The 19691-nt window shown below is 41.5% G+C and overlaps 1 protein-coding gene across 1 annotated transcript in view; it reads left to right on the top strand.

Moving 5' to 3' along the window:
• SGCD (sarcoglycan delta) overlaps nt 1-19691 on the top strand; it is a gene marked incomplete at both ends in the record, with an annotated part of 123583 nt that overhangs the window by 83823 nt on the left and 20069 nt on the right. Inside the window, one exon of the mRNA XM_080352988.1 lies at nt 8203-8275. Coding sequence (XP_080209114.1) covers nt 8203-8275 — 73 coding nt within the window. The remainder of the gene's footprint in view (nt 1-8202; nt 8276-19691) is intronic.

Below are 19691 nucleotides of genomic sequence, written 5' to 3'. Positions count from 1 at the left end.
GGTGGGGGCATTTCCCCAGAGACTGGGGTGGGATTTCTAGATGCTTTCCTCCAAATAAATTTTTTTCCCATTGTATAAAGGAAGAAATTCAAATGAGCAAACATACAACACTTTAATGAATAGTTCTGATTGCTTTGGTGCCTTTAGGGCAATAGGTGTAGACACTGTCCATTCCTTTCAATGCCAAATTAAAATAACATTGCCCTCTTTTTTCAAAATCCACTCACCCAGGTTGTAAACTTGTCCTTTGTGGGAGGGAACAAAGTGTGTCAGGAAGGAGACACTGAGAAGTTTTCTTTGTGTTTGCTTTCACTTCAAAGTACATTCCAAGCAAAAAAAAAAAATGTAGCATTTATTTAAAGTGTATAGGCTTCTAGTCCAGGGTGAAATATGTGTTCAGATTGTGTTACCTTAATCCTGTTTAAGGAAGAAGAAGAATCATCCACCATCAGATTAATATTGATTAAATGTCAGAAGGATTGTGAAAGAAACATACTGTACACTTACCCAACACTGAAATCAAGCTTAAAAGTGTGGCAGATTTATATTTTATTTCCTAAGCGTCTTCCCCAGCCTTCACAACCTGATCTGTTTGAAGCTCGCATAATATTCTCCTTGATAAATTTCCACTGTGTATTCCTACTTCAGGTGCTCTCCTGAGTTTCTTTGCAACTTTACGCAAGAATGCCAAGAAGAGCTTCAAAGGAATTCAGTGATGACATTGCTATTGTTGAGCTTCAGAAAAAGTGTTGAAGGACCCCCAAACTAGTCAAGAAGGAAATACCTAGAGGTCAGCATAAGTTTTAGCAACCTTTCTTCGTATGTCTTTTCACAGTTTGGATGCAAGCCCTTCTGTTCTTTTCTGATATTCCCTTTGTATTTCTCAGACGTTCAACCACTGAAGCGAGGCTGCTGAAGTTCAATGTGTGTCTACAGACACACGCTTTATTAATGAGCCACATGGTCATCTTCGAGCTTGTGGCTCATCTTGTTTGTGAGTTTTCTAGCTTAAAGCCAGGCTCCATTTATTTCTTGGGACTATGAGTCAGGAAACAGCTTCTCCTTCACCTGACAGAGCTGGCAGTGCGGGAGTCACAGGATGTCCCTGTCTGGCCTAACTCAGCCTAAGGGTTGGTTCACTCCCAATGTGCTTACAGTGCCAAGAATAAAACCTGAAAGATTCTAAATCATTTATATTACCTTTTTAATAGAAATACCTTTGTTGATGCTGCACGTTATTTTGTTAAATAGGTTGCCCTTAAATGAACAATTTCCCAACACTTTGACAACAAAGGCAGACAGACCTTTGCAGTGAACTATCATAGAAAGAAACATGAGTGAAGCTTTGTGGCTTTTGTTCAGTGCACTGGCTTAACCTAGCCAGGCTATTACTGTTGGGCTCTGAAATGGAGCTCTTATTGATTTCAGATTTGATGAGATTCAAGGGGAGAAACAGCAATTACTATGTTCATCCATTTAAAAACATAAATTAAGGATGAATAAGGTTTTTAAAGCTAGGAATTAAAAGAAATGGGCACAAATAATTTCTACCTATATTTTATTGGATTTCCTTCCTGGACATCTGTTTGCAGAGACACCTTTCTGAGACTGTCACATATTACCCTGATGAGACCTACAGAGAAGAGAACCTCATCAGATGGGTGTTTTCATGAACAAATAGCTGAATGTGTCCTGATCAATAATAGCAGGAATAGAGGTAGTTTATGGAGATTGCCTCTTGACTTTAGCTAGAAAAAAATCATAGTGAATTCTTCTCTTGTTTGCACAGTACTGCATTAAAGCAGAGCACTAAAGATATACTTAAGCCACCTTAATCACCAAGTTCATCACAGAGCTCTGAGTCCCAAATTTCATTATAAAGTAGCAATATGCAACACTGAAGGGGTTCTGTGGATCTGGAATTATTACTAAAAGAATACACAGAGTGGGAAAGAAGTGCATTGTATAGAAAGGAAAAACAAAAAAAAAAAAGAAGGAAAGTGGAGAGTAGTTAACCAGGTGCATCTTCACCTGAGTGGAAACCTGATTTCTCTCCTTTGGTGTTCTGTTCACCCCAACTGCTGTTCAGCTGATTACCACCTATCCTTGACAGCAGGAGCATCAGTCATTAGTCTAAAACTACCTCGCATCACATTGTATTTGAGCTCTTCTCTTTCTTCCAGCTGATAGCAGTAGAAGCCTAAAGCAAGTTTTGTGCAAGGTATGTGATCGATATCTCGTCCTGACGGCTGGAGCCCAGTTCTGGCCAGAGGGAAGAGAGAACAGGGCTGGCCCTTCCCTTTGCAAGGTGCCAGGACAGTGTCATGCAGCTCAGGTATTTTTCCAGGGCACAAGGATGGCAAGAGGCAGCTTGGAAAGCCATCTGGTTAAGAAGATGCGTGTTCCAGCTGAGATTTGCTCCCTCCCTGGGTCATTTGTATAATAACTCCTCTGTCCCCTGCGGAGTTGCTGCCATCCAGCCAGTTCACACCAGAGCCTTTGCCTTACTGGAGTGTTAGAAAACTCCTGGTCCTTTCTCACAAAGCTCATGAGATCAACCAACTCCACATTTGGATGAAAGAGGGCTAATGCTTCAAAAGGCACGTGTCAGCAGGAGACTGGCAAACTGACATGCACATGCAGGACATGCTTCTGCTTTGTTTCAATGCAAAACTGGGATTAAAAAAAAAAACCTCCTGTTTTTATGCTGTGTTTTGGATTCATGACATACGACAAGGTGATTGCTAAAGCTCGGCCCACCAGCTCTTTGTGTTGCTTCCATGTTGGAAACAGTGAAGGCAGATTGTTGTGCCAGGCACGTGTTCTGCAGCAAGGAAGGACAATATTTTCCTGTGTGGGAGCTGGAACTGTTCAGAAGATCCAGCAGACCAGTGGAGGCTCCCATGGCAGGCGCAGAATGGGAAGAGAGAGGTGAGAGGAGGTCCAGAAGCTGGATGTAGCTCCAGCAACTCACTTGCAGTGGTCCAAACAGCAACCAGGTTTGTCTCCTGGATGTGGCAATAGGCTTCTGAGAAACGGCTAGTGCCCGAGAAAATGCAAACTCTTATTTGGCAAACCTGTTCTCATACAGTCTTTCTTCTGAGTTTCAAGTAAGAGAACAGAAGGGGAAAGGAAGGGAAAGGAAGGGAAGGGAAGGGAAGGGAAGGGAAGGGAAGGGAAGGGAAGGGAAGGGAAAATATTCTTACATGAAGCAAACACATACAGGGGCATTTGACATTTGTGCCCCCACACCTTATGCACTAGAAGGGAAAAAAAATCCCCACTCTTTGAGTGAATCTCTATAGTGATTCAGAACACTTTAGGTAGATCCTGTCATATGCTTTATAAGTTCCTGACTGATAGTGTGGAATTAAGTTATTGGGCAGAGAACCAGCTAATGGAAACACATTGATGAAATCATTTTTGAGGGACATTAAATGGAACTTAAAAAAAAAAGCTGAAATGGCTTTATGGATTTTTCAGTCAAACTGTTTATGAACATTTATCGGTGGTAAATTACACAGTGTCAGAAGAGGGAATCAGTAGGTATGGCTTTTAATAGAAGTCACTCTGATATAATACTGTGAGAAAGAATAATTTATTGCCTAGGGATGTACAGTATAGTATGTTTAAATACAGATTATGTGATTGTTTTCTCTTAACTGTCTTTGGCTGTTTGCAGGTAAGTTACCCTTAACAGCAGCAGAGAGTCTCGTAAGATGAAGAAAAATATTTTCAGTACTTTACAGTGAAATAGACATTTTATATTATGCATTTTTCACAGGACAGAGCAAATGTTTTAATAACAGATAATTCAGGAAGCAGAAGCTATGTTGTACAATAATAAATTTAATTTGTGCTTTATCCTCAGTAAAGGGAGAAGAGGGGATATAGTAGCTCTGATTGAGAAGGGAGATGGGAGCAGCTAAGTCTTGAGCTGTTGGAGCTATGCACTAACAACAGCTGACAAAATCCATCATTGCTCAGGTAGAGGAAAGTGAAAATAAGAACAGGGGAGTGCAAGACTTGCAGGCACTTTCTGGTCTTGCATGTCTTGTCGTTGGTTTTGAGACCTGACATCTTGTAGTAATGAATTTGTCAAATCTGCTAAATTGTCTGTCTCATCTACTCTAACTGAAAAACTGCTCCCATCTTTGCTCCTCTTTTGGCTGGGAAACACCTACTTTTCTTCCCAAATATATTTGGGGCTGGTTCATTGCCACTTGCTCTCATGCTGACATTGGCCTATAGCCAGTACTTCTTTTTTCTTCATGTTTTTTATCTTCCTAATATATTTATACACAGCACTCATATCCTTCCTTAGCCATCATCCTCCTTAGCTAAAAAGCCCAGTTCTTCCAGTTTTCTGTTCTAGAACAGGCTTTTTCTGTTCCTGCAGTCGTGACAATATTTCCTCACTTTCCTCACTAAGGATGAGCTGGGGCTACGTAATAGTTCAGGGATTCACAGACGATTCTTAAAATAGTGTGGTTTTTTTCTTAATCTTCCTGTTAGACTTGCTTCTTGCCTTTCAGTTTAATGCCATGTTTGTCTTCCCTTTGGCCCTGTCCCTCTGCCTTGAATCACAAGCAGCGCTCAGCCTTTATCCAGGGGCATTCCCATCCAGGGAGTGTCCAACATGGAGCAGAAATTGTTGCTACTTTCTGAGTGTATGACCTTAGACTTGAATTTTTTAAATTTCACCCTCTCTCTCTTCTTCCACTCCCTAAGGCCAAACATTTCTTTCTCCATGACATCCCAGTCCTCCTCTGCAGAGCCAGAATAGCCCAGTTCAGTGTCAACAGCACATTTCCCTCAAACTTTCCTTCTTTATTTGCCAAAGCCTTTAGTAAAACCACTAAGTGAGGTCACTTCCTCCAGCCCAACAGCTTCACTTTTAACACAGTCCAACAATGATGCTATCACAGCCTGGCTGGGGACTTCCATAGGCCAAGAGCCAGACTGTGACACAAATATCCAACATAGCTGAATCTGTCCAAGGTGGTTGTTTCCATCAAGAGGTTGTGCAGGCACTGCTGATCCCACAGGCAGAGACTGAGACTCCTCAGTGTGGAGGAGAGAGGGCTGGTGAGAGTGGGTGCATTTGAGATATATAAATTTCCAGTAGCACACAAAAGAAGAGGATGGTTATTTACTTTTTCACAGTCCAAGGCAGAACAAGCATCCAGTGAAATCATCAGGCAGCAGGTTGAAACTGAAGGAAGAACTTCTCCGGAGTATTTAATTCATCTGTGAGCCCTCTGCTGCAGAAATGGGGACACTTAAAATGATAATTAGGTGAGGTGAGGAAAGCTTATCAGTGTCTCTCCTGTGCCTGGGTGACATGGCCAGCTCAAGTTGTCCCTCAGCTGCTGACAGCCAGAGTCAAGGGAGGGATGTCTCAGTCCTGGTCCCTCAGCATCCCCTCATGGCTGCTGTTCCTGCTCAGTGACAGGGACAGGTGGCCTTTTGGGAGATCTTGTGTTCTTAAAACAGAATAATAAGAAGTGATATTGTCAAAGCAGGAAGCCTTATCAAGGCAGGTAGTGTTCACTTCCAATTCATATCAAAGGAAAGAAACAGAAGTATTGGGAAATCTCATTCTTGTTCCCAGCACATAAGGGACTCCTCCATGGATCTAGGAATAAATAGAACAGGAAAAGAGGGCATAAGAACTGTGTGTAGGGAAAGGAAAGCAAGGAAATGGATGAAAGGAATAGCAGGATTTTTTATTTTCAGCCTTCCTGAAATGTCTGCATTGGAGTCTTCACTGGCTTTGTGTGCAAAGTTGCTTCCTGCATGTAACTTGAATAATGAAAGCCTGGAAAACCCCAGGTTTTAGAAATGTGCTAAAGTTTCTCCTTATTCTGCAGGCATTTCTGATTACTTGCAGATCATTATTTTGGGCTTTGTGTAACTTAAGTAGCTGACTTAAAGTCTGTAAAAATGAATTAAAATTACCAGTCACCATTTAAGCAAAGCAGGTGGAAAAGGCACAAGAATATCTATGTGCACCTCTCCAGTTGCTCTTCCTCACCTTCCTCCCCTCAAAAATGATCAGTTTGTTATGCGGATATATGCAGGCTGCGTCTTTTGCTAAGTTTCATTGCCAAGCTAATAACCAAGGCAATTGTGTGGATAACCAGAGACTTAAATCATTTGGAAACTGTTGAGAGGGGACAGATCAGGTAATAATAACCTTCATGGCTGGCAAGTTACAGCTGCTTCTGACAACTTGTAACCATGTTTATAGTAACATTAAGAGCTAAATATCTATATTGAGGCATAGGATCAATTTCAATTCCCAAGCATAGAGCTTCAAGCTTTAGACTGCTTTTATCTTCTTTGGGATTACTTTGTTTTTCTCTAGGTTAAAAATGAGTTGTTTTTTGTTTTATAATTGTTAGAGGACTTTCTGATTTTTTTTTTCTTTAAGACAGTGGGACAGCTTTGTTAATTTATTTCACTCTGAAGAAAGTGCAGTCTTATAGAAGCCACGGGTGTTTCTCACTTATAACAGAAGTTACAGAAGGATGTTGTATTAACATGTTTTGCATCATATCAGAACATTTTTATTCTATAACAGTGACTTCCAGACTGCTCATAGGTAACCATTATAGTAGCACGTGTTAAGAGAGATCTCAAACAGTATATATAAAAGGCCTCATCGGGATCTGTAGTTTGCCCCAATAGTTTTATCAAAGGAAAAATTAAGGAAGTAAAAAAATAGCACTGGTGCTGTTTGCATGCTGACACTAAAATTGCTGTGATGAGTACAGATAATGAATGACTACTTGATCACAATGTGTCTGAACACAAGACCACAGGTCTAAATTTAAGAATATAGGTCATACTTGCTCACTGGGTAGGCAGCTATCTATTAGAGAATGCGGACATTGATTTCTAGTGCACTGCTGTGTGTAAGGCAGTTAATACCATTCTTAGCTGTGTTTTAATTGGAAATTTCAACAGGAGTGAGAAAATGATGTTCAGCAGCACAGAGAGTTAGTGAGAGCACTTGAGGAGTTCTGTGTCCCAACAGAGTATTTTCAAAGTGGAGTGGGTTCAGAGAACAGCAATGAGAAGTCCAGAAATTCCACTTCACAGTGAATGATTCAGAAAGCTGTTAACTTTTCAGAAAATCAAAGAGAAGGTTGAGATGGTTGGGTCAGCATCAGTAACTATCTCCAGAAGGAGGATGGTCTGCTCATGGAGGGACTGTTGGCTGGCATATGAGGACATGAGAAGATTTAGTGTCTGAAAGCTGAAGTGAGACCAGTTCAGATTAGATGCACATTTTTAAATTAGAACAATTAGTGGAGTGGCTTATCAAAGGATGGCATGGGCTGCATTTAGCTTAACAAATGGAAACTGGGAGAATACATCCTACTAGAGGGACACAGCGTGGCTCAGTCACCAATATGGACCTGATGCAGGGATGCCTGTGTGAAATGGCCCAACCTGGGCTACGCAGGTGGTCACAAAAGAGGATTGCAGTGGCCTGAAACTTAGCAAAAGCTGCTAATATTACCTAGTGGTTTAAAGCTCATGATCTAAAAACAGCCAGCAAGTGAGAATAGTGCTGCCTTCCCCACTGTCTCCAGTGAAGGGGGAAATGTGCAGAAGTTAAATGACTTTTGGGTCAGAGATCAAACTGGCAGCTGGGCTGGAACTAGAGCAGAATCTGCTACCTACTCATGCTGCATTTCATCGGGTGGACACCTCCTTCCTTTTTCCCAGGCACTAACACAGCCTGACCTGAGAGGTGTTTGCAGCGATCGACCCAAAATTTGGTTTTCTCCTTTGAATATCTCTCAGAGCCCAGCAAAAGAAATAATTTCATTACGTGTATCCAGGTTCATTAGTGAGGGCTGTAACTGGATTAGATGCCTGGTTACCAAGGGGGTATCTTTTCCAAGCTCCCTGCATCAGTTGGGTCAGCAAACACGTTGCACAGTCAGGGCTCAAGCAGCAGCTTTACAGCCAGAAGTGCAGTTTACAGGCAAATCCCAGTCATAATCAAGGCAACTGATTTCAGATGATCAAGGTCTGGCTTTTCCTGGGGACAGAAGGGAAGTGTGCAAGAGAGAAATGGGGTCAGGCGATGGGTTAAATTGCACCTAGGTATGATTTGACAATCACTCCCCTGATAACAGCTTATAATGTTTACGATTTGTCTTCTGTTTTGTTTTGTGATTTCAGGAGCAGAAGGCACAGTGTTCCCTAAATCTATAGAAACTCCCAATGTCAGGGCAGACCCCTTCAAGGAACTAAGGTAAATTTTGGAATATGATTTAATGGTAACTCAGTGGCACCTTGTTGGAGTTGTGCATACTGCTGGGCATCATTTCTCCTTTTGCATAAGAGCTTGGGGTTCACTTTGGAAGGCATCACTAAGGGGATGCCATGGAAGAGCAGGGACCTGCTGTGTTTACACGTAATTTGACCGAGCTAAAAGTCAGGAGAGCACAGTTTCTCTTCTGTAACATGCTCTGCTTATTCTGGGCTTAGCCTTTTAAGAAAAATAGAGAAATCTTTTCCTGGTTGTGCAGGGAGTCCGTGCTGAATCATGGGGAGTAGCAGCAAGCAAAAGGATAATGCTCTCCAGCATTATGTGTCTTGCAGAAATGCAAACCCTCCCTGACCTACACAGGGTCTAGCTGTGCATGTATGTTCCTGCTGACACTCACAGAGATGATGCTTGCTGACAGCAATGTATCAGGGAAGGGAATGTATGAAGGAAATAAACAGCACAGCTGAGAACCAGCTTTGCCCTCAAGCTAATGCTGGGCATTGTATTTATTTTTTTTAAAAAAAGAGAAGTGTGGCACTACAATTTTGTTTGGATGACTAGCCTCTGAAAAGAGACTAATCATATGGTCTAATAAATTATTGACTACATCTCCTGGTGTCTTGTGACCCAGAGGGCTGTAGGGGTTTGCCATCAATGCCCTAATTATCCTTCCTCACAAAGGGAGAGAGAGAAAAGGTGAAAAAAATCTCCAGAAGGACATCTTGTCCTTAGGTTTTGGGTTGCAAACTCTCCTTTCCTGGAAACTTCTGGGGACGAAGCAACCTTGAGACAGCTGAAGTTGTGCACGAACAGTGCAGATTTACTGCAGATGCACGGAGATGGGAGAGGACCCCTCATTAACTCTCTCTGCTCTGATACTGGGGATGGTTATGGCCCAGCTAGATCACTGTGAAAGATGAAGTATATCCTGGCTGCCCTCCCTTGGGCCTATCACTGTCTTTCATTTTCTCTCTCTTCGAACACTCTAATTGTTCGCATTTTGCACTCTGGGGATCAGATGTCAGGCAACAAGTGGTGTGATTCAGTTTGTTATGAAAGTTTGCTTTCTTTCTCCGAGCAGTGACTTTAACTCTGCCTTGTGGTTTTCCCAATCTTGGTATATAGTTCTTCTAAAAAAAAGAGGAAAATAAGGTCTTTGCTCAGCCTGACATGTGCTGGGGTGGAATGAGCCTGAGGAGGGCAAGGTGAGGGGATGCAGATGCACGGACCCTCTGTTTCTTTGGGCAGAGCGAGCAAACAAAGCAGTCAAGGAATGGGTGGGTTTGTAGGTGATGTTCGGGTGACAAAGGCTTTCTGGCACTACTGCCAGTAGTGCAAAAGAGATGCAAGATTTAGGTCCAAGTTTGTGGTTACTTAGGACTTTTATAAACATGGGAGGGGAATTTAATCTAAATAAGTGTAGAGTGTCATATTAGAGGGGACAAATGTGAATTAAAATGGCCTTTATCTTATTGAGTATGCTTCTGTTCCAATGAGAATTAAGCTAAATGAAATAGAAATTAATTAATAGCAGTATCCATGCTAAGGTTTCATTCAGTATATTCCATTTGCTTTAAATTCATGTTGTTATTTCACTCGGTTTATGTGGAGAGCTGTTAGATAACTGACTTTCTTTGAAATTGGTGGGCTGGATGAAAAAAATCCTTTCAAAATCTGTTGGGTTTTTTGTTGGTTTTTTTTTTATTATTTTGTGATTTGGTTTGGTTTGTTTTAAAGGAAACTCATTGAATAGGATTTACTTTGAAAAGAAAGTCCTGCAGGGTCCAAAAACATTTTGCGTGCTACTGAAAGTTTTATCTTGGCAAAAATAAATGTTCTTTCCACCACCCTCAGCAGAAAAGAGCCAGTGGTAGCACTGGGTGGAGAAAGCAAGGTTTCCCAAGAGCAAATGCTCTATTCCTCCCCAAGCCAAGAACCATCCATCACTCTCTCTACAGATACACATGTTGGAGCAGTGGCTGCTTCTTGGATAAAGTGGGGCCTTTTGGGTGCAGTACAGAGTTAAGAGAGAAAATAATCTTATGCTGGGGGAATGTTTTTTAGCACCTTCCTATTTTTAATAGCAGTGTGTGTGCATAAGGTGTCCTTTTGGCCTATTTAAAAAGATGCTGCGGTGAAATGGGACTGAATGAGATGGCAGGCTGTGGATCCCGAGCTGTCATACACTGCTAGAAAAGCAGCATTAAAAACATGCACTCAGTAGCTGGTTTGGCTCTAAAAGACCTTTTTCTGTAATAAATAGTGGAAACTTTCTTTCCTCCTTAGTCTGAAGTTCTCGAGGTGGGAAAGTGCATATTCAGCTATTGCAGGCTGTCACCAGACACCACCAACCTCCATCACTCTTTTTAGACCAAATGCTTACAATTAGTTACGTGATTTATCCATTTGCTCTTTTCAGTACCGCACTGACTCCCACTTTTTTGTTAGGAGACTTCAAAATAAGGTGACAGTGACTGTCACTATTGGAAAGAGAGGAGACCAACTGCTCCTGTCACCACTGGGAGTCAAACCATCTGTATGTCTTCTTTCCCTTGCTTGTCTCCTTCACAGACAGGCTGGTTTCCCCCACAAGATGGGCAGTATGCCATCGTGCCAATCGCTTCCATTTCTCTCTTTCTTTTCCTCCCATCTCCCAAAGGCCTCCAGTCACGCCCATGTGTCACGAAGACTGACACACTTCAAGTGATGGTGCACATGTTCTCAACAGGCTTTGTGTCCCCATTTAACAGACAACTTGTGTTCTGTTCATACAGCCTAATTCATGTATTTGTAACCAGCTGCTCTACAAGGTGGTCAACACCTTGGAGAACAGGCAAGGTGTGGTCCTCTTTTCCAAGCGCCCTTTTTAAAACACTTTTGTTTGCAATGGTTTAGATGGAGAAAATTCAGGTGGCAATATGTATGTAGCTTTTTCCTTATGTGCTAAACCCATAGCAAGGCTGTGAGAATTGCTTGGGTCCTTGTTAGAACCAGCTCCTGAGTCTCCTCAGGTGGTGTCCTCCCATGCTGCAGACAGACTTGTGTGTTTTAAAACAAACCTATTCAGTATCAGTTGTAGTAGGAATGCCAGAGCTTATAAATGTCTTATTTAGTGCAGAGTCTTATTAACTGTCCTGTTGATTCATTAAAAGTTCGTGTTTCCTATTTGGGATCTAGAATATTCTTTAATAGTGACCTAAGAACAGTTGAAAAACTGTTTTATACGCTTCTGTGAGCATTTCTGTGTTTGTATTTATTTAAAGTAATTTTTGGTAGTTGTTCATTGGGTTTTAAACTGTTTAATAACAGTAAAAAGGAAAGCAAACAAATCCAAATTAATTTCAAATTCTTGGAATGTTTAACATTTATTCAGTGTAATCCCAAAATAGTTTAGGGGGAGGGCTTGGGAGATTTGTTAAGATATTGAAATATTTGTACTCATCTGCATTGACTCTTTTTAATGCAGGCTGGTGTCTTTGACACACAGTAACGTGATTGCCTGTGTATAAAAGTTGAATTCAAGATGACTTTTTATCACTGGATTATTTTAGGAGCACCCAGGTAACTTGGTAAAAGCCTGTCTTGAGAGCCTCCGCTTGACACTGGCACAAATCACTTGCCTTCCTCTATTTGTCTTCTTCCAAAAGGCAAATATATGCCAAGGAGGCTAACAAGATCAGCACTTTCATTGCCACTGACACATCCTCCAAGGTGAGAGATAAGGGCTAGACTAACCAATGAGTAAGGAAGAAGGAAAATAATTTAGCAGGAGGGGATTAAAAAGTGGGTGATCCAATATAAGAAGAATGATCAGGAGGATGTTATTAATGTGCGAAGTGCTGGGAAGGTGTATGCTGGGAGCAGGTCCGTGGGTCAGAACTAACATAGGTGCCTCCCGTGCCAAGTCATGCTGGGCAGAGGCACCCGGAGCAGGGAAACCTAGTTTAGGGCATTTGTGTTCCCAGAGTTAAATGAAAAGAAATCAGACAGCATGAAATTATCTCCATGAGGGGCAAGCACACACCTGGAATTCATCCACAATTATCATAGGTTGAAAATGCAGTAAACTGCTCATCCAAAGCCTGGAAACCAAGGGATAACTGTTTTTGCTGTAGTGCACAAATATAGTTAAGGGAGAATTAATCCCTTGGGCTTGAAGGGGTAATTTTTGACCAAAGTTAATTATGAAGCACTGAAAGTACCAAATGGCAGATGAAATGTTCTTGCAGCTTGATTTTATTAGTGCAATTCTACTTTACCATGTACAGTACTGAACTATCCAAATAGTCCAAGTGAGACCTATTGTAACAAAAAGGAATTTAAATACAGTGCTCTGATAATGTAATGATATTCATTTTGCAAAACAATAATTCTTATCACATTAAGGTTTCTCTCAGCTATGTTTCACAAGGCAGCAGAAACATTTTCAATAAGTACGAGCACAAATAATCTTTCTGTCCAAAACCCATTACTTTAATAAAGATTAAGAGAAGAAAAATTAGAGGAAATGCAAAAAATGAATGGTATGAAAGAGGAAGTAATTGGTGAGAAATGGAAGTCATTTATATAACACTAGTATGTGATGCTGAAACACTGTTTAGTTTACAGCAAACACTTGGGGATTCCTGTGAGGTGTCAGGGAAAAATGGCCAATGTAGCCTTGTATCTAGCTGGTGTTATTTTCTGATTGATGTACTGGAAAGGATGCAATTATTTTCCCTGTTATACCAGTACAATCCAAATAATTTTGGAAGTCTTAAGAGCCTAAAAGACAGCAGACTTTGCCTTGGGATGAGCTTTACTTTCCACGTTTTAACAAAGATAACTGTTTTCATATGACATAGTTGGGTTGGATTTATATACCTGTTTCCACCAAAGTCAACGCATATCTTTTCGTGTACAATGAAAATGAGAGAACAGGTTCCTGGTTTCTAAACTTAAAGCTGATATAAGTGGACTCTGATGAGTTTGTTTTGAATGCCAGAGGTCCTCATCACTCTCTGAATTCTAAAACACATCTGATCTTAGAATTTTCCTGTGACATCTAAGGCTTCCTGAAGTGCTTGCTGTTGGATGAGACTTTCTCAGAGAAGAATTCACACTCATTTCATAGCTATGGCCACTTTGCTTTAGCCTTTCCTCCTGCTGATGTCCCTTCAAAGCTGCTGCTTGTTCATCTGTTATAGAAGACAAGCTAGAGCCCTCCCAAATCAAAGGCAGTCTTTTCCATAGGCTTCTTGTGGGCAGTGTGATGAGATTTCTTTAAACTATCAGATATAAGGCTTGGACTTAAGGAGGCAGTTGATCTCTGGCACTTACCACCTGTCAAAATATTTCTGTTGCAAAGAAGAGGAGAAGATGGTTGCTGTTCCCTTTCCTTACCTCAGCAAATCTTCTCTTAATGGCCTTCACCTCTTTCACACTCAGCACCAGAAAGAGGGGATTCAGCTCTTGGTGTCCATTCCTTCCCTGGTTTTAGCAGGTGAAGCCCAAATATGGATGAGATGCTCAGGATGCACACGCCTGGGAAATGGCAGAGGTGTTGACAGAGCTTTGCTGACTTATCCCAGGCGGATAAATCATGGCTCAGCTCTGCTCACGGCGCTGCTAATAGGGTTTGTCCATAGACAGGCAGATCCTCTTCAAACAGGGCTAATGGATGGTGAAAGCAGGCTTGACAGGAAGGAGAGCCTGGCATGGTGGTGTTTCCAACACAGTATATGGCTGAAGTAAAAAATGCAATAAGCTCAAGCTAAGGGGGAAAGAAAAATAAGAGAAACCAGACAGAGACCAGTTTAACTTTTTCTGCGTCCTGAATAAAACAAAACTGCCTGCTTCATTATTCTCTTTCTGCATTTATTCTATAGGGGTTTTCTAATGCAAACAAAGCCTTTTTCTGGGAGATGTTAATCATCAATCCTGACTGTTATCTCAGATTGAATATCTTTCTTGTATACAAGATCTGTATCCTGCTGAGGTGTTTTGTGCCCAGGGTTGTCATTAGCTTTCAACAGCAGAATGTTGCTTGCTCCATAATCAAAGCATTCATCTAACCTTCGAGAGCCGTTCACAAAGGTGTGTGAGCCACAAGTCCTCTGGGACTTGGAAGAAACCCTATCGGTGTGGCCAATCTGTACAGTCAGACATGCACGTATATCCATTTGAATAACAAAAATGTGAGCTTTTTTTTGCTTTTTTTTAACTCTCTATGCAGCATACCGCTAACCTTGAGTGGAAAATAGATGCTAATAAATGCAAGGTCTTAAAAATATGAATTATAGCCATTTCACACTCCGTGACAGACTCACACTGGTGAAATGGCTTAATACTTAATTGCAATGCTTGTCATTCTCTCAAGTGCAGATGACATTCTTCAGATAGATTTTGCAATGACATTTGTGGAAGTAAGTTGTGAAACTAATTAGTTATTCATATAATACAGAATATTGACTATACACTGATGAAAAGGATGTGGTGACACATGTAACGTGATGTATCTGTCTTGTAGGTTAGTCTGCTCCCTGAGGTTTTGGTTTTTGGACGGTCTTACAGAAAATAATCAAAATACCCTTTAGCTTCTAGAATGCGGATGTTTATAGAAAACGTTGTCTTTCGTTTACATTTTGATAAGGATTAAAGAGAGCTACCGTGTTCTGGAATGACATATCTTATTGGTTGTGGCCTGGGAGAAACACCTGGTCTGCAGGCTCTAGGGACCATTTTTTGGGTGTCCTGGATCTGCAGGTTATTGACTAACTGCAGACCTAAGTGTCCTAAAAGCAATTATTGGACAACGACTCAGAGCAAAGGGCAGGGAAACCAGCATTTGTGTCGGTGTAAGCTGGGCAACACGTTTGCTGTGCAGCAGAGTCTGGCTGGTGCTGCAATTGTGTAGGGTGGTTGGGAGATGCTGCACCATGAATCAGTCACTGTGCTGGTCTGGGATGCGGCGTTTGTGACGCTCTGTGAGAGGCTCAATAACAATTGTTTTATCATAACATTTGTACTTGAGATAGAGCTATTTGTACCAAGGATATTGAGCAAGGTGGCAAGGAAAGCACCTTACCCACCTATCACTGTGATCCAAATCCTTTGCAAATACTGTGATATTTAGAATGTAATCACGTTCAAAATGACTGAATAGCTCAGAAGAGAAGGAGATTTTGCTTTGAACACTGTTCTTATCTTAAAGAAATGAGAGAAATGTAATCCACTGAGCACTATGTTTGCTTTTGGGTAGAAAAATACACAGTTTTCTTTAATATTTCTCTCTATCCCTTTATACTTCTCTCCAGCTGTGTATCTCGCATTTCTAAAACCTGAAGTGAAGAGCAAAGCAGGCAAAATAAAAATCTTTGCCTTACTCAGCACTTGGTACCTGCTTTTAAGGAAGGACTGTCTCCCCGCTGGGGCTTCGCAGATGAGCCTGGGAGCCCCCTGGCAAACCCAGCTCCCCACAGTGCTGCGCAGCCCAGCGCGGGCACCGCAGCGGTTACAAACCAGCTTCCTTAAAGTCGACTGTTTAACACAGTCTCCTCATTAACCTGCTACGAAATGGGGAAGGGCAGTTCAGATGCTTTCCCACCAAAGTGCAGAGTTCCTCAGGGCTTTGTTTCCTTCTTGCTGATGCCAGAGGGTTTGGCTGTATCAAGGCAATAAGACTTACTATTTAATGAGAGTGAGGTACTTTGAGCTATACAAGTCCACAGTGATTAAAAAGGACATTTTTACAAATACACTAATTTTACTTTAAACTGTAGTCAGGGATTAGTAGCTGTTGCATAACCCTGTTAAAGAGAGGAGGAAAATGTGTCCATAACTATAATGGGACCCTTTCTTTTGAAAGCAATATTTTGTGTACTTATTTAGAGAAATTATAAATATTCACCATGCCTACAGAATCTTTATTCTGAGTTTATGTTTCGTGTGGAATAGAGTTTCCTTCTCTAGGCCAAACAGGAGTAGCTGTGTCATTTCCTCATGACTGGAATTGATTTTATCTTCTTAATGTGCCATGGCTGCTGCTGCTCTACTCCTCATATGTATTTTGCCATATGGATTTATCCCATGGGTTATTGTGGCACCTCTGGCTGCTTTGAATAGTGATGATTTCCAACTCAATAGCATTGCTGAAGTCATACTTGAGGAGCATCACTGCCTGCTCTTGAATGGTGTTTGAACTCAACTCTGCCTCTCAGCACGGAAGCAGCACGTGGCTGTTGAGGACACTCAGCAGGCAAACTTGTGTCCCTCTTTAGGGACCCCTGCGCAACCCACAATTGCTCCCCTGCTGTCTGCTTCATCTGGGAGGATAATAATATATTAGTGTGCGAGCATTAGCTGTGTGCTGCCATGTGCTTCCTGGGCTCAGCAATGTTGGGGTGGAGATGGTTGTTGACCCATCTTGCACCTTGCACACGCTCATGTCCCATGAAGGGAGGAAATGGAAAAGCAGAAGCCACTTATGCCAGCAGCGCAAGCGGAAGCTGGCAGGAGGTTCCTCTTTCTTGTCTCTTCTCTGTTTCAGTAAAGTCATGAGCCCTTGGACATTGTCGCCTCATTTCCAGATTCTGCTGACACTTCTGCAGTCCCCAGTCCCCTGCTCTGCTTCCCAGCTGAGTTGGCATTGCTGTGGCTCCCTGAAAGAAAAGCAGCAGTTTTTTTGAAGCCAAACATGTGAAAGCACCATATTAACAGTGGAGCATTGCTGGTTTGAAAGGCAAAGCAGCAGCTGCCATTTCTTCCATCAGCAGAGGTGGCTGCTATAAATACACACCTCAGTATATACACACGGCATTGCTGGCAAGTAAAATAATGCCGTGTTTTGCTTCAGCCGCACAAGGACGTTGTGTCCTTGGGTAGAAAAAGCCAGGCTTACATTCACACAATGTTGTGTGGCTCTGAGGCCGTGCAGGAGATGAGGATGCAGAGATGTGATTTCAACCCAGTAATAACCAAAAAACAGGTAAGTGGCTCGAAGAAAGCTTGACAAACAAGTTCAGAAAGGCAGCTTGGTTCTCTAGAGATTGAGCAACTCTCCCAGGGTGTGGGCAGTAGCTGCAGAAGGAGAGGAGCTTTTCCCCAGGGTAGGGTAACATGAATGAGTGTTGTGCTCTTGAGACTCTCCTAGCAGCTGTTTCCACAGCTGAAATCAGATGCAGTTTCTGTTTCTCCTGTTGAGTTGACCTCAGTTCATGAGTTATCTCCTGCTTTCCACAATACAAAAACACATTCTCTCCCTCTTTGCCTGGTTTCATGTCATTAAGGATGGTTGTGGGAAGGCTGGCTGAAGACATGTTATAAAGTGACACTGGGGAATCGAGCAAGAAAGTAAATCAAAAAAACCCCAAAACTTAGGCCATCAAGGATCGTAAACGAGGTTGTAAAGCAGAGGAGAAATGGCCTCCTGGTGAGTTGGAGAACAGCTGAGAGAGCTGGATAATGAGGGGATGTGCTGCTGTAAGGAGATGTTCCCTGCCAGTGAACTCAGTGAAAATCTGCTTATATTTGATATAATAATGGCAAAAAGCAAGGCACAAAGGGTTTATGCTGCTAGTGCTGAACTGTGTGGCAATGATAAAAATATGTCATGTCTTGTCCACTTCCTTAAGCACTAACCTTTGAAAAGATGGAGAAAGAAGTAAAATGTCAATTTAAATTTTTTGATTAAGGATTTAGTGTCTTAACTTTAATGAAGGAGTAATAAATATAAATGGATAATAATGGAAGATTATAAGAGCTGTTCATTTTGATAAAAAATATGCAGTATCTTCTCATGCAATGCCAGAGGTTAAAGAATATTATTGCTTCCCAAGGTTTCTGAGATTAAATTCTCTTTTATGACCCACAAGGTATGATTGAAAATGTGTGCATGTGAAATGGTTTGTAATAAATTCATATTGCAATAAAAGTCTCTTTAGAAAAACAGGATATCTTACAAGAATCAGCTGAGGAGATGTGTCCTAAAACGGAAGCTTTTTTATAAACCCGAAGAATTTCACTTTGGAATCTCAAGTGCTGCCAGAGGGATCACCTGGAAAGCACAGAGAAACTTGTGAAAAGGTCCTGAGCTTTCAGCCAGTGGTTGAAACCCAGAGTTCTCTGGGTTAAAAACTACTACTTGACTTTATTAACAGGCTTTTATCTGGTTTATACACTTCTAATTAATTACAAATGATATTTCTGACAGAGCCTTTTAGGGTACAAAAATTAAGTCCTTTGTAATTGATGTTCTATCTAAAGCCTCCAAACCTTTCAGTACCAGATAATCAATTCTTGTTCTTATGGAGCAGAAGCTGCTGGAGGTTTGGGCGATGCATTTCCGTCCCTCACCAAATCCAAACCGTGAGGTGTATATCATACTTCATGGCTTAATTCACTAATATTTTTTGAAGTACAGAATGCTGCACACTTCCATAAATGCTCAGGTTTTTCTCTATGGGATGATCAGACTGATTGTATCAGGAAAAGAGTAATTCTTCATTCGCTTGGGCGCAGTTCCTCATCCCAACTATCAGGTCATGCCTAATTCTTTGCAAAAAAAACATCAAGGGCAATACAGCTAAAGAGAGTGGAAAATGGTGCACTAAATCTCTCATAGTCCTTTCCTTCTTAGCATGTGACAAATTTTCTAAAATACCCACTAAATATCTTGATTTTATGGGTTCACAGTTGAGCAGTGGGGTATCATTTAATCTCTCCATGCCTTGGCATTATTCTGAACAGTGAGAGAAGACCAAGCAATGACTTTGTCAGAACATTTTGCAGAGCTCTGAGGTAGATGGCATTCAGGCAACATCACACCAGGAGTCTAAATCTATGAGTCTAGAGGTTAGTTACAGATAGAAAGAATAAATCAAGCAATAAAGGATGTCCGTGAAAAAGGATGCTGCCTCTTAAATTAAGACACTTCAGAGTTCATCATAAACCTCTGACATATATTCAGTCACTCTGCCTGCCGTCACAGTCTGAAATATATTTCAAGGTGCCTGCTTATTTTATGCGGTAACCTCTAATAAATACATGCACATTTTCAATGATGTTGCATCATATCTCGTGAACTGGTGTGACCTGCAAGGGGAATCAGTGTCAATGCAATGGGAGTTCTCCAGGCAAATGTGCTCAGGTACACGTTAAAAGTGCTTCTCTGACTCACGTAGTACGTCACAGTGTCTGTGTGATGCCAAAGTGAGTGCTGGTTTCATGATCGTCTCTTTGAAGAAGCTTTCCTCCAGCTGGATTCCAGTTCTCTCTTTCTGAGTGAAGCCAAGGATGTGCTATTTCATTAATGTTTGTCTTCCCTTGTCCAGGCTTTGGTCGGTTACAGCACTGGCTAATCTACCAATGTGACCGAACTATTCCACAATAAATTACACACATTATTAGGTTTGAATTTTCA

Source organism: Nesoenas mayeri (genome assembly GCF_963082525.1).
Source record: "Nesoenas mayeri genome assembly, chromosome: 14".
NCBI lineage: Eukaryota > Metazoa > Chordata > Aves > Columbiformes > Columbidae > Nesoenas > Nesoenas mayeri.
Note: the sequence above shows the minus strand (reverse complement) of the source record. Positions and strands in the feature narration are given on the sequence as shown.